Below are 21,885 nucleotides of genomic sequence, written 5' to 3' on the forward strand. Positions count from 1 at the left end.
ATTAGCAGTTAGTGCCAGTGGCACTTGTGCCTGACACCTTGAGTCACTGGGGGCCCTCTGTGCCTGGCTTCCTTCGATAGCTCAGTTGGTAGAGCGCGGGACTGTAGGCTTACTTTGCCCCTTTCGAGCCAGGCAGGAGGCTCCAGCGTTGGACCCTTTTCCCCGTCGCGCCATGGTTTCTACTGCGGGTGGGAATCAGTGCTGAGGGAGCACAAATGACAGCTTCTCGTTCAGAAGCGTGTTTGCCTTGCGTTCCGTTCTTCTTTCGCAGCGTTGTCTTTTTGCCGTTCCTGTTAGGGTGTCTCTGACCTGTCCCAACGCCCCATGATGCATTGCTTTGCAACCCAACAATGCCTTTGTTTTTTTCCACATTTATCGCCATCTTTCAATGTTGTGTGTTGTGCGCTCTGCCTCTTCAGTCCGCTGGAAGGGATCCCACACTGTTTACCACTATGCCGCTTGCTCTGACTAACATGTCAAAAGTGTCTGTGGAGTTATTCCTTAAACTACAAAGGCAAGAGGAGTGCGACATTAATATCATCATTTGTAGTATCTATGACACGAGATTGCTTGTTGCATTCACGGATTTGTTGACCATAGTGCAACACTGCTTTTAGGCTGTGGAAACAAGGACTGAGTGGTGGGATCACATCATCATGGACCTCTGGGATGATGAACAGTGGCTGCAGAACTTTCAGATGAGGAAAGCCAGATTCATGGGACTATGTGATGTGATCGCTTCAGCCCTGCGGCACAAGAATATGAGAATGCAAGCTGCCCTGCCATTGGAGATGGACGTGGTGTTTGCACTGTGGAGGCTGGCTACTCCAGACTGTTACCGATCAGTTGCTCACCAGTTTGGAGTGGGAAAGTTGATCGTTGGACTCGTGTTGACAGAAATGTGCAGGGCCATTTATCGCATCCTGCTCTGAAAAGACCGTGACTCTGGGCAACATGCATGACATTGTGGATGGCTTTGCAGAAATAGGCTTCTCTAACTGTGGAGGGGTGATAGATGGCAAGTATATTCCAATTCTGGCACCAATCCACCTAACCAGTGAGTACATTAATCAGAAATGGTATTTCTCTATGGTTCTCCAGGCGCTTGTGGATCACCATGGTCGTTTCACAGACATTAACGCAGGCTGGTCTGGAAAGGTACATGACGCATGAATCTTTCAGAACACTGGCCTGTTCAGGAGGATGAAAGCAGGGACTTTCTTCCCAGACCAGAAGATCACTGTAGGGGAAGTCAAAATGCCCATTATGATCCTGGGAGACCCTGCCTCCCCCTTAATTCCGTAGCTTATGAAGCCATACATGGGGCACCTTGACAGCAGCAAGAAACGGTTCAACAACAGGCTGAGCAAGTGCAGAATGACTGTTGAGTGTGCTTTTGGCCCTTTAAATGCCGTTGGTGTTGCCTATTGGGAGGCTGGACCTGGCCGATGACAATATTCCTATGCTTATAGCCACTTGCTGTACACTCCATAATATTTGTGAAGGGAAGGGCGAAAGCTTCACTTGGGGCTGGATTGCTGAGGTTCAGCACCTGGAGGCTGAATTTGAACAGCCAGAGACCAGGGCTATTAGAGAGGTGCAGCGCAGGGCCAATAAGGATCAGGGATGCCTTGAGGCAGCAATTTGAAGCTGAAAGCCGCTGATATTTGTTGCAATGCTTGGGAGTGCAATGCTTGTAATGCTGGGAGGTGATTGTGATTGGTACAGATGATGTAACATAAAGGTTTCAAATATTTGTCTGTTGCTTTGCAGGGCTCTGTTTGCTTTCAATTAATGGAATAAAGATTGCTTTCAAACCAACACAATTCTTTTATTTAAAAACAACCAATGGAGAGAGAGAAACAAAAAAACACATCAGCACTCAGTGAGATGGGGGAAGGGAGGGTCCCCGGAGGAGGTGGGGTCCCAAGACGATTAAAGATTTGTGTATGACCAGGTATCATATGCTACCTTGTCCTCTGGAGTACAGTGCAGCGGTTACTGTACTTCAGCAGGGCTAAACTGCAGAGGGATGGTTGTTCAGTGCAGTGGGTACTGGGAGTCTGTAGTGCTGGACAGTGAGGCGGGAGGAGTGTAATGCCGTGAGTACAGACTGGAGCCAGGAGGTTGATAAGGGTGTGTTGGCAGCGTCTGGGGGGCGCATGGGAAAGAGTTTTGTGACAGCGGCTGCAGGGGAGGGCAGGCACGGAGCTGCTCAGTTTGCAGTGCTAGTAGCACTTTGAGTGTGTCCGCTTGATGCTCCATAACGTTTAAAAAAGGGAAGAAAGAGAACCTGGGGAACTACAGACGGGTCAGCCTCACCTCAGTCCCTGGCAAAATCATGGAGCATGTCCTCAAGGAATCTATTTTGAAGCACTTGGAGGAGAGGAAGGTAATCAGGAACAGTCAACATGGATTCACCAAGGGCAAGTCATGCCTGACCAACTTGATTGCCTTCTATGATGAGATAACTGACTCTGTGGATATGAGGAAAGCGATGGACATGATATACCTTGACTTTGGCAAAGCTTTTGATACGGTCTCTCACAATATTCTTGCGAGCAAGTTAAAAAAGTATGGATTGGTTGAATGGACTTTAAGGTGGATAGAAAGCTGACTAGATCATCAGGCTCAACAGCTCGATGTCTAACTGGCAGCCGGTATCAAGCAGAGTGCCCCAGGGGTTGCTCCTGGGGCCAGTTCTGTTCAACATCTTCATTAATCATCTGGATGATGGGATGGATTGCATCATCAGCAAGTTTGCAGGTTACACTAAGCTGGTGGGAGAGAAACATATGGTGGAGGGTAGGGATAGGGTACAAAGTGACCTAGACAAATTGGAGGATTGGGCCAAAAGAAATCTGATGAGGTTCAAGAAGGACAAGTCCAGAGTCCTAGGATGGAAGAATCCAATGCACTGTTACAGGCTGGGGACCAACTGGCTAAGCAGCAGTTCTTCAGAAAAGGACCTGGGGATTACAGTGGACAAGAAGCTGGATATGAGTCAGCAGTGTGCCCTGGTTGCCAAGAAGGCCAGCGGCATATTGGGCTGTATTAGTAGGAGCTAAACTGCCAGCAGATCGAGGGAAGTGATTATTCCCCTCTATTTGGCACTGGTGAGGCCACACCTGAAGTATTGCATCCAGTTTTGGTCCCCTCCCACTACAGAAGGGATTTGGACAAATTGGAGAGAGTCCAGCGGAGGGCAACAAAAATGATTAGGGGGCAGGGGCACATGACTTATGAGGAGAAGGTGAGGGAACTGGGGTTATTTAGTCTGCAGAATTGAAGAGTGAGGGGGGATTTGATAGCAGCCTTCAACTACCTGAAGGAGGGTTCCAAAGAGGATGGAGCTGAGCTGTTCTCAGTGGTGGCAGATGACAGAACAAGAAGCAATGGTCTCAAGTTGCAGTGGGGGGAGGTCTAGGTTGGCTATTAGGAAACACTGTTTCACTAGGAGGATGGTGAAACACTGGAATAGGTTACCTAGAGAGGTGGTGGAATCTCCATCCTTAGAGGTTTTTAAGACCCAGCTTGACGAAGCCCTGGCTGATGTAATTTAGTTGGTGCTGGTCCTGCTTTGAGCAGGAGATTGGACTAGATGACCTCCTGAGGTCTCTTCCAACCCTAATATTCTATCATTCTAAGATCCACTCTGTGGCTTTGTTCTGGCATGCTGCATTCTCCTTTTTTGGTCTTTCTTCTCGCTGTCCTGCCGCTCCTTCAATTTTTGTTTTTTTTTGGCCATGGAGTGCATCATGACCTTACACAGAAAGTCCTCCTTAGTTCTTCGTGGATACTTTCTAATTCTGCTCAGCTGTTCAGCCAGCAGTAACAAAGAGGGAGGCTGGGCTCCCAGGGTCATATCTGTGAAGCCAAAATGCAACATTTTACAGAAGCAATATTGTTTGCAACAAAGAGACCACTGAGTCAATGATTTAAAACACAGCCACTATTCACGTACTTCTCACTAACTGGGTGATCCCAGGCAAGCACACATGAGCCACAAGACACCCAAAATTGGGAGTAGCCATAGGGCACGTGGCTCTTGGGGAGAGCCAGCACTATGGGGGCAGGGCTTATAATCATTCCTGTCCCCACATTTTCCACAGGCTGTGTTCATTATGGAAGATATCTTGCTGCTGAGGGTGAGCAGGGAATCAAGGGAGGGTCTTCTCCAAGACTGCGGCTTCTGCCGTGGCCCTTATGCAGCTCACCTGTGTGCAGCATTGGACCTCCTCCCTCCAGTGACGGCAGAGTGATGCAGGAAAGTTACCCTTAATGGGGCAAGAAACAAAGCAGCTCTGCCAAAGAACCTGCAGCAGCGGATTGCCCAGTATCTCCATGAGAGTTTCCTGGCGATCTCTGAGGCAGATTTCCGTGATGTGAGGGTGTTAATCAACAGCCTGTTCCGCCACTCAGACTAGGCATGTGGTGGTACGCGCATCATACAGACACAAGCCTGCTTTCTGCAACCCTCCTGCCACCAACAACTCACTTCAGCCATTTCCAAAATCAAATCCACTTACCAGGGACCTCCTCTCCTGTTTGCACTTGGCCAAGATCCGACTGCTGTGACTGGCTAGCCTCCTCTGGGGTAGAGAAGAGCTCCTGGCTGCATACATCTCTGTCCTCCAAATCATCATCTGCCTCTGGGTCCCTCTCCCCCTCCACATCCTCATCCAAGATTTTTTCATCCTTGTTCGGTCCACTCTCGACTGGCACGCAAGCCATCAAAGTATCCACAGTGGCTTTCTCAGTGGAGGACCAGGCTATACTCATACCTGGGACTGGCCTGGCCTAGTTTATCTCACGGAGTGCCTTCTTTACACTATGTTTTTGCAGCAGAATAGCTAATGGCTCTTAATTAGTCTGTGCTAAAAACACACCTTTTTTTGTCAGTGACGATGCAGACTTAGAAGCAGCTGCTTCTGCCGTAGATAGTAATAGGGCAGAATTTACAGGGGTGACATTGAGGAATGTTGTGTAATATAAGTTCAAGATAAGAAACTATAAAATAACAGAATTCTCTGAACTTGAAACCCATGATACCATAATAGCATTGAAACCCGAACCTAGATACCACACAACCTCACCCTACTCCATCAAATCCCTCTAAGCTCACTGCATTCTGTTAGTCTTCCATGGGTGACTTCCTCCCCAGCTTTCACTCCACAGGCCTCAAATTTTAATATATTACAAATATAGAGGCTCTTACAGCTATTTCAGTGATATCAAAAATATCTTATTCCATTGCAACAAGGCACTTCTTCGATAGTTCCTGCTTGGGTTCAACAACACACATAACATTCCTTGGGTACGATACTCTCCTCTAAAAAAAAAATCTATTTATTTAGTGCTTTAGTGTGTAAGCCCCCAGTTGGGATTGAGGTAAAGCTAGGCTCTGCACAAACACATGGAAAGACATGGTCCATGGCTTGAAGACAACGTAGGACAAGGGTAGCAATATTAAGATCATGTGGTTACACTGGTTAATTATATGCACAGCTAGATGGCTCTGAATCATATGATTCTCTTTCCTTAATAAACTAACTTAAATCAGCCCTCCAAGATGACTGCTCCATGTAGCCATCACTGCTAGACACATTTCTTGTAGGTGTCACAGCAGAAAGGGGTCTTCAGGAGGATTTGGAGGGGTAGAGGGACTGATTTTCTGGATTAAATTGGGGTGAGTATTTTATGCACAACAGGTGGTATGGAATGAAGCCTGGAGATGTTTAAAGGAGAAACACAGAAATAGGTTTTCAAGAGTGGTATCATTGATGGGCTGAGGTAGGGGATGGGGAGTAGATCCTGTGTGTTGGTGGGCTGGGTAGTTAGAGGAAGGGGTCTTCTCTGGTTTTTGAGGAGGGCAGTTCTATCCTGACTGCTGGTGGTCTTCCCACTGGTGTCAGGGACTGGGTTTCCTTTGGGTGTTGGTGGGAGTCAGGGAGAGGTAGTGATGCTCTAGGCTCCCTCTCAGTAGAGGTTCTTCAGAATCTAGGTGGAGCTGGTCCCATTGGCACTGACAGGGAGAGGGGTGGGTTGCCAGACTGTCACTTAGTGCAGAAGCAGGTTGGCTCTGCTTGTACTCTGCCTACTCTGCTGCTGCAGCAGCTAGCAGGGGGAGGGGTTGGTTGTGGGGAAGAAGTGGTACATCTTCCATGTGCTCTTTAAGATTCCCTTGCAGCATCTGCTACAACCACTGCAATAGCAGACACACATGCAGTATGAAGGCTGCTAAGTGTGTAGTCCCAGGCTTAGAAGACTGAACATTTTAGCAAGCAGAGCTGGCCTTAGTGTATGTGGGTGGGCTTGTGAAACAGTTTTTTGCCTTCTCTTCTCTGCTACAATGTAACTGATCCTGTCCGCCATTATCAGACCATTGCACACAGGGCCAGCCTGCAGATTTAAAGGAGAGTTAGCTAGATGGTTCTTTTGGGCTACATTTCAAACGTAACTGATCTATTTCACCTAAAAAGGTGTTTAGGGTGGCATCTGTAGGTTCCCTCAGACCCCTGCTGCAGAAGTAGAACCCTTACTTCTAGCCACCATAGCTGAGTTTCTCCTTACCATCAAAGAGGCCTATTAACAAGAGGGTCCTGTGAGGCACTTCTGCCTCATCAGTGAGTTTCTACTAAAATAATTCCACCCCCACTCTCTTCTGCAGCTTATTGGCAGCATAAATGTTTCTACACAGAACACCTTGTCTTCCATCTCAGTCTTGGCTGCTTAGAGATTATACCCATCTATACTGACTGTGACAGGGTCAGGCCAGATGGCTACAGGAGAGTGATCCTGTTGGTATCCAGGAAGTGGGCGGGCAAAGCCCACCCACTGCTAAAGAACCTCCCCCCAGCCTAAGGGGAGGATCCACAGGTCTGTGATACCAAATAATTACATGGGACAACGAATGAAAAGAACAGGATCGGGAGTGAGGTCATAGGGCTTGTCATAAACAGATAGTTAAGGGTTAATGCCTCTTTTACCTGTAAAGGGTTAAGAAGTTCACCTAGCCTAGCTGACACCTGACCAGAGGAACCAATGGAGGGAACAAGATGTTTCAAAAGGAAGGAGGGAAGTTTTCCTTTGTTTCGAGTCTCAGTTTCAGCTGGAGTGAAAAAGATCAAGGAACCAGCCTCTTATAAGAGTAGTAAGTTTTAAAAAGAGATAACTAGGTTTATGTTTATTTTCTTTGTAACTTGTCTTGGTACCATTAAGGGAATTATCAAAATTGGGTATCTGGCTATTTTTTGTGTAACTAAATTTGTGCCCAGGGGAACCTCCTCTGTGTTTTGAATCTGTTGTCTGTGAGAGTAGCTGGTATGCTAATCTCTCCCAGAGGGTTTTCTTTTACCTTTCTTTTCTTTAATTAAAAGCCTTTTTCTTAATACCTGATTGATTTTTCCTTGTTTTTAGATCCAAGGAGACTGGATCTGGACTCACCAGGGATTGGTGGGAGAAACGGGACGTTAAATTCTCCTGCGTTAAGATTCAAGGGGTCGGCGTGTTCACCAGGAACTTTGTGAAAAGTCTCTCAGGCCACCCTGGGAGGGAAATTTTGGAGAAAGGGGTGTCAGATGGGATCTGGATGGTGCGTGATACCCGATCTAAGCTGATAATTAGCTTAGAAGTGTCCATGCAGGTCCCACATCTGTACCCTAAAGTTCAGAGTGGGAAGGAACCTTGACAGGGTAAAGAACGGGAACCTGATGCGGATACCCAGCAGAACCCGGCACAGCCCACTGCTCCTCGAAGGTGTCAAGGAGCCAGCGGACGTACCCAGAGGAACTGCCCAGATGTGTGAAAGGACAGGAGAGCGGAATAGGCCCCACAGTTGCAGGAAACCCATCGGCCAACCTCCTCTCCTGGTTTTATAATGCTAGTTTCGCCAGGGCCAAGAGAGGTTGATAAGGAGATCCCGCAACTTGTGTGGGCATGATGGGGAGTGCATAGATAAACAGGTGAGAAAAGTGTAACCAAAAACACATAAGAATCCAAGAGGACAGAATAGGGGCTGCAACCTGGTGCCTCTCTAATAAATGTGCGCCAGGTTCCTTCATGCCAGCAAAAGGGGCAGGTTTGGGGACAGGGGTAAACCCGCCATACACACCCGGTGCTCAAGGCCCCGTGAAGAGCCACCAACTGACATCCCCAGCGGGCCTTTTGACCAGGACAGAGCATAAGGTGGCCCACCGGTTACAGGAGAGTGATAGAAGGCAGATATATTAGCCCAGGTTAAGTAAGTCCCCTTTCCCTCAGTAAAGGTAACAGGAAGGTTCCAGAACAATCAGAACTTTCTGGAACAATTAAGGCAAACAGGCTGATTAGAACACCTGCAGCCCATCATGATGCTGCTAGACTCAATTAGGCAGGCTAATCAGGGCACCATGGTTAAAAGGGAAGCTCACTTCCATTGTGTGTGTGTGTGGGAGCTGAAGGCAAGAAGCGTACGCTGAGTGAGAGGGTGTGCTGCTGGAGGACTGAGGAGTACAAGCGTTATCAGACACCAGGAGGAAGGTCCGTGTGTGAGATAAAGAAAGTGTTTGAGGAGCCATGGGGAAGTAGCCTAGGGAGTTGTAGCTGTCATGCAGCTGTTACAGGAGGCACAATAGACAGCTGCAATCCACAGGGCCCTGGCTGAACCAAGTAGAGGGTGGCCCGGGTCCCCCCAAACCTCCCAACTCCTATCAGACACAGGAGGAGCGTGACCCAGACTGTGGGTTCCACCAAGGGGAAGATCTCTAGAGTGAGCAAATCCGCCAATAAGTGCAGGACCCACCAAGTAGAGGAGAAATCTTTGTCACTGACATTCCACCAAATTCCAGTTACGCCCACTCATCAATAATAAGTCCCATCATTTAGTAGCCTTCCAGTTGGCTTGCTTGTTTCTGTTCAGTTGTGTACAAACATTTAGAACATCGATACTTGTATTATTACCTCTTGTCTCAGAAAGCTTCTGCTCTACTTATAGGCTAGAAGTACATGCCTAGTCATTTGAATAAACAAAAGCTCATTTCTTCCCTTTCTCTGCCAAGTTTAGGTTGCCTGCAGAAAGGGATGCAGAAGGACAAGCTGTTGAGGGCTTGGGAAGGAATGAGGAGTTCAAACTTTTATAGACACTAACAGTCATCTCTGACTTGCCCACAAGGGAGGGAAAGAATGCCTATTCCCTATTGCCAGAAACTTCCCTCTCCACCATCTTGTGCCTGGTGCCAAAACTCCCAGCTGTCCCCAATTCAGCTGCCAACACACTTCCCCCTGAAACTTTTAAGGCCTTGTCGCACAAGAAAGTTGCCGCGTTTCATTAAAGGTGTGATCTGAAACTGTTTAGTCAAACTGGTGCAATTTCTTGTGTAGACAAGGTCTCATATATTATACATTTTGGGTGAAATCCTGGCCCCATTGACTGACCTTGAAATCAACAGCAGACTAAAATAAATGGAATTTAACATGATTCACTACTTTGCATACAAGTTGATACTATTTTCATATGTAGTCAGCAAAAACCTCCATTTTTTTTAATTCACCAGAATCTCGCATAGTTTCCCACCGCCTTGCTGTGTGCATGAAGCTAGATGCCTTGCTACTGAATTTAGGTCCATCTTTTGCCCAGAGAACACCGGGTTGTTAATAGCACTAGCACATGTATAGCACCTTTCCTATTCAAAACACTTCATGAACTAACTATTGTAAACAACAAGGCTGTCTATAAGGTACTTTGCTGATCAATTATTTCTGCCTCTAATTATTCTTATAGTCAAAAAACACTGAAAACTATTGTTATTGCATGTACAGTATGTAAGCAGACAGTGCAATTCCTTACAGTATGTTGGGATTTGTCTTAATTTGGAGAGGGAAATGTACTTGTTTGTACCAGTTGTTTATAAATTACTGCAAATAGAAGCACAGATGCTTATGCCCTAAGATCAGGCATCACATGCCAGAATTATCTGGAAATGTTCATTTTAAAATAAGACTCTAGAACAGTGCCAAGTTTTGAAGATCCATGTGTCTAATAAAACAGATATAAACACAGCAGGTCCAAGCTTAAAATATTTGGAATTATACTATGGATTGAACAATATGACAATTTTCACCCAGATCTGCTTAGTTAAAAATGAAATCTCACATATATTATCTTTTGTCTTTTAATCAGGAACTTGGAATCTTTAATGCTATGAATGAATGGACCCAAATAGTCACTCTAAATTCAGTCTAGTACCTAAGAGTTCAACAATATAAAGTCGAGGAGAATTTATTGTACTAGTGTTTAAGTTATTACACTTTTAGGGCCTAAATATTTAAACTGATCTTATATTCCATCGATTGTGTATACTTCAGCGCTACTGAAAATTCAGCTTTGAGTATTATACATATTCAAAGTTCACAATTATTGCAGTATTATAGTTTGCTTAACTTTTCAGTTTATTAAATATCTATCTTACCTACATAATAAACGAGTGTTTACATTACTATTCCTGATAATATTTTTGCTTCACCAGAAAGGACATCAGTTATGCAGGCCCTATAATTTCCACTGTAGGCAGAGAAAGCAGTTGAAAATTGCATTCGCCTCGTTGCAGTTTTCACCTTTGCTTCTCCAAGGGTGAGCCCTGCCAGTGTCAGTGACAACTGTCAAACTCCTCCCTTCCTCCGCCCTTGTCCTCCTCTCTGAGCCAGGAATGTTGATCTCTCTCATCTCTGTAATTCCATCACCTGTTGAATTTGTCTTGTGTCACTTGCATATGTATGGACAAAGTTACTAATGGCAACTTGTGACGTTTTCTGCTAAAACGGCTCCCGCTCCCTTCAGTTCTATTCTTTAACAATGTCCTCACAAGGTGAAAGAATAGTCAAAGACCATTTGATCACACAAGAGTGGAATTATTTCAGGAAACTGAATCCGGCCGGAAAAACATCAACTACCCTTTATTTCTGAACATATGCACCTGGGAACAGCTAGGAGATTGAGATTCTCTGGAAGTTACAAGTCCTTTCCAAGAGCAGCAAACCATGGATAGACCTGGGATAACCAACTTATTGCCCATCTGCTTAGACAATGTTTACTAAATGCAGTCATCCTTCCCTGGTTTCAGCATAACCTGTGGTTAGAAAAATTGGCCAGCATATTTCCAGTGGTTTATTTTCAGTATAGAAGATTTGCAGAAATAATATCTTTCCCCAAGGCAAAAGGGAGGGACGAATTAGCAACAATCAGTTTATTTGCCTGTAGAATTTGCAAGTTTTTTAAAATGGCATTAAATAGAGCTACTAGGAACATCTCTGTTTTGTCTCTCTCTCGCCTGGAGATCTGTGGGGGAAGATCCTCCTGCTGTATTGTCATATGGTGTTACATGTATGGTATCCATATATAGAGGCAAACTCTATACCAGCAGATATCTCCCCTTGTCTTTGACGTTTGACCTATTTTTCATTTATTTTTTTCAAGACTGAATGTTTAATTTCAAGTATTTAGAACCAGGAAACTATCAGAGGCAGGGCCAACCTGGGTTGAGGGATTGGTAAATGGACAGGTTTGCCCCTGACCTCCCAAAATGACTGGAGTGGTGCCAGGACAAATCTGAGTGGAAGCATGTCACCTGTGTCCTGGGTGGCAGTTGCCATTCAGTTGGCCATCATTGACCGTGCGAGCACTTACCCAATTCTCTCTCCTCTATTTTAGAATTACTGAAGCATCTAACGCATTTCAGATGGAAAAAATAGAGCCTGGCTATGAAAATATGAGCCATCTCACAGTCAACCTCAATAGAGAAGAAAAGATAATAAGAGAAATTGACTTTTACAGAGGTATATTATTGATGTGACCAAAATGGCTTTCTTTCTCTTCAGTTGTGTGCAATTTACATGAAGATACTGTGTAAGGAGAATTCAGATCAGATATTCCCCTCTATCCACAAATGTACCTAGATCATTTAACATAAATTATAATCAAAAATAAAACCCACCACAGTTTAGAATCATGTTGATTTTTATTTTCCTTTAATATAGACTCAGTTCTTTCCTAAGGCCCTGATCCTTCAGCCCTTACTCATTAATTACTCATGTAAAAGAGCTATAGGATTGGGCCTGTATAGGTACTAATCTGTCATTGCAATGAGGAACAGCAGTTTTATGGATTGTCTGATGTAGAAAATCATTAAAGAAATAGAATAATGCTGACTAATAAAAGTACTTATGAATAATATATTTTTCTTTTTAATTATATCAGAGAAATTTCATTGAAAATGTAAATGGAGTTCAAGATCATACATATATGGAGACGAACAAGAATACCGTTATTTCTTATACATTTAGGGATCTCCTCTGGTGTCATTTGTATGCCTGATATTTCAGAATAGATGAAATAGTACACAGTTACTATTCTGTGCTTAACAAAGTAGCATGCAAACAGGGCACCGTTGTGCTTCAGTTTACAAAATGATGGGAAATCAGAGGGTCTGAATAGTTGAAATAAACAGGCACTATAGACAGCTGCAATCCACAGGGCCCTGGGCTGGAACCCAGAGTAGAGGGTGGGCCCGGGTTCCCCCCAAACCTCCCAACTCCTGATCAGACACAGGAGGAGCTGACCCAGACTGTGGGTTCCACCAGAGGGGAAGATCTCTGAGGTGAGCAAATCCGCCAATAAGTGCAGGACCCACCAAGGTAGAGGAGAAACTTTGTCACGTGACATTCCACCAAATTCCAGTTACGCCCACTGCATCATAGTCTCCATCATTTAGTAGCCCTTCCAGTTTGGCTTGCTTGTTTCTGTGCAGTTGTGTACAAACATTTTAGTACATCGATACTTGTATTATTTACCTCTTGTCTCAGAAGATCTTCTGCTCTACTTCATAGGCTAGAAGTACATGCCTAGTCATTTGAATAAAGCAAAAGCTCTATTTCTTCCCTTTCTCTGCCAAGTTTAAAGGTTGCCTGCAGTGGAAGGGAGGGATGCAGAAGGGACAAGCTGGTTGAGGGCTGGGGGAGAGGGAATGAGGAGTTCAAACTTTTATAGACACTAACAGTCATCTCTGACTTTGCCCACAAAGGGGAGGGAAAGAGATGCATCTCTTCCCTATTGCCAGAAACTTCCCTCTCCACCATCTTGTGCCTGGTGCCAAAACTCCCAGCTGTCCCCAATTCAGCTGCCAAAACAACTTCCCCCTGACAACTTTTAAGGCCTTGTCTGCACAAGAAAGTTGCACCGGTTTCATTAAAGGTGTGATCTGAAACTGATTTAGTCAAACTGGTGCAATTTTCTTGTGTAGACAAGGTCTCATATATTTATACATTTTGGGTGAAATCCTGGCCCCATTGACTTGACCTTGAAAATCAACAGCAGACTAAAATAAATGGAATTTAACATGATTCACTTACTTTGCATACAAAGTGTATTACTTATTTTCATATGTATGTCAGCAAAAACCTCCATTTTTTTTTTAATTCACCAGAATCTGCTGCATAGTTTCCAGACCGCTGCATTGGTGTTGCATGAAAGCTAGATGCCTTGCTACTGAATTTAGGTCCATCTTGTCCCAGAGAACACCGGGTTTGTTAATAGCACTTAGCACATGTATAGCACTTTTCCTATTCAAAACACTTCATGAACATTAACTATTGTAAACAACAAGGCTGTCTATAAGGTACTTTGCTGATCAATTATTCTGTATTCCTCTAATTATTCTTATAGTCAAAAAACACTGAAGATAATATGTTAATTGCATGTACAGTATGTAAGCAGACAGTGCAATTCCTTACAGTATGTTTGGGGATTGGTCTTAAATTTGGAGAGGGAATATGTATTGTTTGTACAGTTGTGTGATAAATTACTGGCAAATAGAAGCACAGATGGCTTTGCCCTAAGATCAGGCATCACATGCCAGAAATTATCTGGGAAATTGTCATTTTAAAAATAACTCTAGAACAAGTGCCAAGTTTTGAAGGATCCATGTGTCTAATAAACAGATATAAACACAGCAGTGTCCAAAGCTTAAATATATTTGGATTATACTATGGATATGGAAAATATGCACAATTTTCACCCATCTGCTAGTAAAAATGAAATCTCTTCATATATCTTTTGTGCTTTTAATCAGGAACTGGAATTCTTTAATTGCTATGGAATGAATGGACCAAATAGTCACTCTAAATTAAGGTCTAGTTACCTAAGGAAGTTCAAGCAATTATAAAGTCAGGAGAATTTTTGTACTAGTTGTTTAAAGTTATTACACTTTTAGGGCCTAATTATTTAAGAACTGATCTTATTGATTTCCATCAGATTTGTGAGTACTCAGCGCTACTGAAATTCAGGCTTTGAGTTTACTAATACTTCAAAGTCAAATTATTGCAGTTTATTATAGTTGCTGTAACTTTTCAGTTTATTAAAATTTTATCTATTACCTACAGTAATTAAACGATGGTTGTTACATTACTATTCCTGATAATATTCTTTTGCTTCACCAGAAAGTGACATCAGGTTATTCAGGGCCCTATAATTTCCACTGTGGTGCAGAGATAAGAGTGAACTAGATTGCATTCGCTGTGCAGTTCACACTTGTGCTTCTCCAAGGGGTGAGCCCTGCCATGTGTCAGTGACAACTGTCAACTCCTCTCCCCTTCCTCCGCCTCCTCCTCTCTCTGAGACAGGAATGTTGATCTCTCATCTCTGTAATCCATCACCTGTCTGAATCTGTCCTTGTGTCACTTGCATATATGGACAAGTTAGAATGGCAACTTGTGACGTTTGTGCTGCTAAAAACGGCTCCCGCTCCCTTCAGTTCTTTCTTTTAACAATGTCCTCCAGTGAAAGAAATTCAAAGGACATTTGATCACACAAGACGTGGAATTATTTCAAGGAAACTAATCCGGAAACTGATCAACAGTACCCTTTTATTCTGGACATATGCACCTTGGAACAGCTAGGAGATGAGCATTTCTCTGAATTACAAGTCCTTTTCCAAAGAGCAGCAAACCATGGATAACCTGGAGAAACAACTTATTTGCCCCATCTGCTTAGAAATGTTTACTAAACCTGTGGTCATCCTTCCCTGTCAGCATAACCTGTGTAGAAAATGTGCCAGCGATATTTTCCAGGTAGGTTTATTTCAGTATGAAGATTTGCAGATATAAATATCATTTCCCCAAGGCAAAAGGGAGGGGAGAATTTACACAATCAGTTTATTTGCTGTTAAGAATTTGCAAGTTTTTTAAAATGGCATAAATAGAAGCTACTTAGGAAACATCTCTGTTTGTCTCTCTCCGCCTGGAGATCTGTGGGGGAAGATCCTCTGCTGCTGTGAGTTGTCATATGGTGTTTACATGTATGGTATCCATATATAGAGGCAACTTATACCAGCAGAGGATCTGCCCCCTTGTCTTTTACAGTTTGACCTATTTTTTGCATTTATTTTTATTCAGACTGAATTTTTAATTTCAAGTATTTAGAGCCAGGAAGATCTATCAGAGGCAGGGCCACCTGGGGTTGAGGGGATGGTAAATGGGACAGTTTGCCCCTGACTCCCAAAATGATGGAGTGGTGGCCAGGACAAATCTGAGTGAGAGCATTGTCACCTGGTGTCCTGGGTGGCAGTGCCATTCAGGTTTGGTGCCTATCATTGACAGTGCGGGGAGCCACTTGCCCAGCCTGGCCAGGTCCAGATACTGCCACTGCCACTGGGCTCATTGCACCGGGCTCAAGGGAATCCACCAGGCTTGGAGCCCAAAGTAGGAACAAGATCAGAGATACTGCTCCAGAGCTCAGGGAGAGGTGGGATTTGCATGCAGGGCAGACACCCCGCTCCCCCTCCACAAGCCTGAGCCTTCTATGGTACCATCTCATTGCACCTCGTTAAACCTTTTTGTCTCCATAATAATTTTTTAGGATGGATGGGGGAGGGGCTTCACTTTCAGATTTTGCCCAGCCCTCCCCCCGCCCTGAAAAATGTTTAAAAGTATTTAATTTATTTCACTGTAGAATTGTATGTTTATCTCTAGCACTGGTTGTTGCAATATTATTAGCTGGCAGGTGCTAAGTGAAGTGATGTTGGGCCATAACTTTCATCTGGGGATTTTTAGGTCAATGGAGAGTCCTGCTTTAAGGGCCTGATCCAAAGATCATTGGAGTCCTGAGAGTGTTTTCACTGACTTCAGTGGGCTTTTGGTTAGATCTGAAATAGGTGGCTTGATATGTGCCTTGTTTTGTGAAAAGTAAGGCCATTATTAGAATAACCCCAATGTTAAAAAAAAAGTTAGACGTGGCCTTATTCACCTGTAATTTTACTGCTTGGCAAGAACAGGCCTCTAACCCATATCTGCCAACCAGAGGAGGCACCACAATGGCATCAGGTGGTCGATTTCGCTGTCCCTCCTGCAGACATGAAGTGGTTCTGGACAGACATGGTGTGTATGGACTTCAAAGGAACCTATTAGTGGAAAATATCATTGACATCTACAAGCAGGAGTCCACCAGGTAACATACTAATTTGTATCCTTAAAATAATATTTACCATACAAGATGATGCAGCTTATGACATTGTCATAGTCTACCTTTCTTTCCTTTGCTTTGTGAGTTGTTAGTTCTGTTTGTTTTATTTTATCTTTTGGAGCTGGTGGAGGTTTACTGTACTGAGAGACTAGAATGATATCATAAGTGCTTCTGTCTTTACTGTGGAATGAAATCAGCCCTCACTTATTATTCTACATCACTTGACAGAATGCAATGTTAAAATAGGTGCTGATTTTTTGCTTCCCATACATGGAGTCTGATTCTGCAGTCCTTATTCACTTGCATGATCCTTAGTCATGCAAGCAGAGTCCTTGAAGTCAATTGGGTTAGTCACATGAGTAAGGAAAGAAGGGTCTCACCCGTTTACTTAGTCTTACAAATTTTTCAAAACTTGCATGTTCCACAGTTTGTTTTCAGTCCATGTATTCCTGTCTTTAAAAGGTTCCAGCACCTGTCAGCAAGCCCTGAGGGACAAATAGAGTGAGAACAAATATATCTGAATTATACTCAGAAGCCATCCTGCCTCAGAATACTGAATCATCAATATTTATAAAAACACACCTGTAAGCTTGGGATGTGACCTCATGAAATCAAGTCTTATTTAGGCCTCACTTTCAGTACAGAAGAGAATGGAAAGGCCAAAAATAACAATTCATGACAACACAGTGTAGCTGTGCAAAGGAAAACCAAAATCCTGGAGGGGAAGCATGAGTTAATCCTAACAAATAAGATTAACACTAAGTCACAACTACTGGATGCATAGCTGAGCCAGCAGTAGAATGTTACCATTTTCTTTCTTACCAAGTGATAAGCAGGAAAGGTGCTCATACATCACTGATCATACTTCTGTTTAAATCACAGAGAAGAAAATCTAAATAGCAAACCCAGTCCTAGAATCTTGCTCAAGCCAGTAATCCTTATCAACTCAAGCAGACTTCAGTGTGAGTGAGGGGCTGCTTGCAGCATTGGTTTCATGCTGAATGATGCCATTTAGAGGCAGGCTGGTTGGCTGTTTTCCCTCATTAATTGCCATCTTACAAACCTTTTTGTCGATGAGACCATGTAAGACAGTTTCAGTAGAAAATCAGAAATCAACCACAAAGAATAGCACATATCCACTGAGTTAGTGGAAACTTTGTCAAATATTTACTTTATGTATCAAACTGTGCCTGGCCCCGTGGTGGTGTACAAGGGAAGGAAGGTTAAGGAGAGCCAGCTGCAGTTGTTGTATTCCCTTCTGCACAAAAACTGCTCCTGGCTAGTGAATCTAACTACACCAAATGGTGCAGGAAGGCAGAGGAGGAGGCAGGGTCATGGTCTTGCATCCTCTTCTCCCAACACACACCATTAACTCTGAACGTAGGCTGCACTGTCAAAGTATGACACAGGAGCTGTGCTCCCTGCCAGAGGCACAATGTCTCCCAGTGCAGCATTATGGTGCCTCCATGCCTCCCCAAGTACAAGGCTTTGGCTACAAGGCATAATGGAACCCTGCATGCCCAATTCACAGCCCCACTCCACCCCTTTTGCACTACTCCAGTGTAGCAAAGGAGCCATAAACTGGCTAGATCTGGCTCCTAGAAAATACCCCTGATGTAAAGATGTGCTTCAATTGGTGCAAGCTCCTCTACATTGTCCTTCATCACAATCAGGGGCGGCTCTAGGTATTTTGCCGCCCCAAGCATGGCAGGCAGGCTGCCTTCGGCGGCATGCTTGCGGGAGGTCCCCGGTCCCGTGGATTTGAGGGCACGCCTGCAGGAGGTCCGCCAAAGCCATGGGACCAGCAGACCCCCCACAGGCATGCCGCCGAAGGCAACCTGCCTGCCGCCCTCACGGCAACCAGCAGAGCGCCCCCGGTGGCTTGCCGCCCCAGGCACGCGCTTGGCATGTTGGTGCCTGGAGCCGCCTCTGATCCCAACCCCATGTTGAAGCATGGGTAGAGAGAGGAGTGTGTGGCTGGAGCATTGGCTATCCTTGGCTGTAGGATGGCCCCAAGGAACTGCCCCAGACTAAAAAGCTGGGTAGCACAAAGTTGACTGAGAGCTGTCTTTTCCCTTCCCCCTCGAGTGGTACACTGAGCAGAGCTCAGCTATTCCCATGAATCTCTGTCCCTGAATGTGTCAGTGATATACAAATAGTTAGCAGGGAAAATCACAGAGGAAATGAATCAGCAAAGCTACTTCACTGGCTGTAGCAGGCAACAGAACAAGCTGATCATATGTGGGTCTTTAAGTTCTTTTTGCATTTTTCTATACAGTGTGAAGTTAGAAGCAAGAATAGGTAAAAGATCATAAGAGATTTGATGATTCTTTTTTTTTTTTAAACTTCACAAATATAAAATGCAACAAACTGAATTGAAGAAGAGAACAAAAATATGCATCTAAATGTACGTTGCCTCTGTTATTTCTCTGGAAGGATTATTTTTAATATATGAAGGTATTTTTAACCTTCACTTATGTCCTTAGAGTTACACTAATTATCAAGGCTATCCTGGCAACAGTAATGCATCATGGCATTATCTAAGCTATTTGACACGTTGTCTGCCTCAGCTGCTTATCTCCCTCACCCTAACTTTTCTAAAGCCATCATGAGTATGTTGCTGGTGGCACCCCATTGAAATCAGTGGCATTACCTTCCCAAAAAACGGGGGCAAATTAGGCCTATTACCTTTCCTCCATATCTTTCACCTTTATTGAGTGATCTACAGTAACTACTCCACTTTCTTTATAAGGATCTGTAATATAACACCTTCTTTGTCTCATTACTTCCCAAATTAAAGGCTAGGTTTGGCCAGGCCCTTGCACAGGAGGAGAATGCCAAGAGCCTTCTTCATATCCTTTCCCATTGCCCCTCTTCACCATTGCAATCCCTGAGCTTTCTTGACCATGGGAACCTCCCACCTAGTGTCCTTTGGGGGACGTCACCCCAAAGGTGGCTGCAAGGAGAGGGGCCCATGGCTCCCAGCTGCACTCCACACAAGCCAGTGGAGCTGATTGGGTGCACAGAGGGGAGCATCCTAAGGAACTGTGTTCCTGGCAGGCTCAGCCAATGCTCGCCAGGGTGTGATGGCGCTGCAAAGCCCCCAACATGGGCCACTGCCTTGCAGGCACAGTCCAGCCTTTATGGAGGCGAATGTTTGTTTTTCAGTATTAAATGAAATGACTGGAATTGTTACCAGGTACAACGCTGCATAGTGTGGGAGTCTGAATTTCAGTGGAACATTTCAACTGAAGCTTTTTGGCATTATATAAATCCTGAGACAGTTGCTCATGACTAAACAGTTCCTCCTCTATTTTGGTAATGTAGTACCCGTTCCTGTAAATCTTTATACAAGTAAGTATTTTTTTTTCCTTTAGATTTGCACTAGTTTAATGGAGAGCAGAATCTGGCCCAGCAAGCTTACACATACTATAAGGCGGCATTTATTAGAACAACCATTCTTTATCAGGATCAATCAATTTTTCCTTTGAATGACAGTGACATGAAAATATAAAATGAGTACACAATGGTCCATATCCTCAACTCATGTAAATCAACATAGCTCCACTTCTGGCCCTAAATATACTAACTGCATATTTGCTAATTTATTATTACACTTAAACAGTTCATCTTCTCATGCATTAGCTTTGTTTTTAGTTTTTGTTTTGCTTTTTTGTTCCATAAACCCAACACATCAATGATGCAAAGCACACTCTGCTTTAAGGGACAAATCCTATCCATGTGCGAAGCAACAGTAAAGAGGCTCTATTCAGGGGATCTAGGAGTGTGGGAGCCAAGATGCATCCCAAGTCAGACCAGAAGCTTCAATACTATTTGTGGATTCTCTCTGAGTCACAGTTTTAGGGTCTGACCCTACAAGCCATCTGCAGTGGAAGTCAGTGGAGTCTATAATACCCGTCTGTCTCTTATAACCCTAGATGCTAGATCAGTTTAGCTACCAAGAGCTTCTTCAACACGTATATGATTAATCTTTTACTACTAAAACTGTGCTAACATTTTCCTACAGATTAGTATTTAAATTTTCATTTCAGGAGAATCTGCCTTCTGTTACACCAATGTAAATCCAGATGTTCTACTCTGAAGTCAGTGGAGTGACTTCGGATTTATGCTGGTATAAAAGAGATCAGAATATGGCCAAAGGGGCTCTGATAAAAGTCTCTCTTCTTTTGCGGGGAAGAGGCTTGTAAATTAACAATATATAAATTTGTTTCCAGTTTTCTATGCTAGTTTTGAAGGCCTCGTTGGTCCAGAGATTTCTGCCTTGGTTTCTTTGAACTCCTTATGATACCTTTTGAAGATTGGCTACGTCTGACAGAGGGTCCCTCAGGTCATCGCTGGGTCTACTTGATACCTTTACCGTTTTGACCCTTCTTGTCTGAGTCACATGTTATTGGTCATGATTTCAATGACAGATAACTTGCTAATGGTTTCTAGTCTTGCAAATATTTTCAGGAAGTGCAGGCTTTTCAGTCGTCTTGCCATTTCGATGTTTGCTGTCCATTCACCTGGGTGTGCAGAAACTCCTGCTGCTCCTCCACGGTATACATAGGGAGTTGGGTGTTTTGGAATCATCTGCACACAATTTAAAGCATCCTTTACAATGTACGTGTTATGCAACTGCCTGGTAGAAAATTGATCCTAAGAATATAGAGTATTTATAGAAATTTTCTTACTTCATCTCATTATTACTGTGTATTCTGTTATATTGCAGAGCATAGATTTTGCTTACTGTACGAACAGACTCCATAACTTTTGTTTCAAAGCCACATGAAATTAAAAACATGGAAGCAGAAAATATTTTCTTTTCAGCTCTTTTTTTCAAACTTTTTAATTTCATTTTTCTTGATTTCCCTTTCAAATAGTGCAAAAGAGAAATCATGCCTGGTATTCATGAAAAGGAGTAGTTATTCCCACTGTACTAATCTGTATGGAAGAGTCTTATATCATTGAATAGAAATGATAATCTTTTTATTAGTTTTTGAAGCATCTAATAGAATGTGGACAGTTTCCCTACCACAGAATTCTGTACAATGGTTTAAAAGTATGAAAACTAACTCATTCTTTGTTCAGTTCTATAGGTTTTTAGAGTAGTTTCTAAAAACTATTAAATTTCTGTGGAGCAATTGTCTTCACCTCTGTTAAATTCTATAGGACTTTTCTATAAGGGAAGCATTGGGAATATGGAATATGTTAAACAGAGACCCCATTTACACTTGATCAGGACTCAAATTAAAGAAATAGTTTAAATATGGTTCCAACTAAACTGATTCCTTATGCAGACAGATTGGCCAGTGTGGTTGAGGTAAACCATGCTAAAATGATATTAAAAATTGTGTTGTAGCCTATGTAGCCCTCCTGTAAACAAGGGGCATTTT

General features: G+C 43.5%; 1 protein-coding gene across 5 annotated transcripts in view; it reads left to right on the forward strand.

Moving 5' to 3' along the window:
- The first annotated feature begins 14,469 nt into the window (after positions 1 to 14,469).
- Positions 14,470 to 21,885, forward strand: part of TRIM55 (tripartite motif containing 55) — a 49,376-nt gene continuing 41,960 nt past the window's right edge. For 3 of the 5 annotated variants that reach the window (XM_032777024.2, XM_032777028.2, XM_032777025.2), the window contains exons 1-2: positions 14,470 to 15,099; positions 16,302 to 16,474. In XM_032777024.2, coding sequence (XP_032632915.1) covers positions 14,932 to 15,099; positions 16,302 to 16,474 — 341 coding nt within the window. In that variant the 5' untranslated portion in view covers positions 14,470 to 14,931. Of the gene's footprint in view, positions 15,100 to 16,296; positions 16,475 to 21,885 lie in introns of all 5 variants that reach the window. The other 2 variants (XM_032777027.2, XM_032777026.2) reach the window with 2 other exon arrangements.

This window comes from Chelonoidis abingdonii, chromosome 2 (genome assembly GCF_003597395.2).
Source record: "Chelonoidis abingdonii isolate Lonesome George chromosome 2, CheloAbing_2.0, whole genome shotgun sequence".
NCBI classification, from domain to species: domain Eukaryota; kingdom Metazoa; phylum Chordata; order Testudines; family Testudinidae; genus Chelonoidis; species Chelonoidis abingdonii.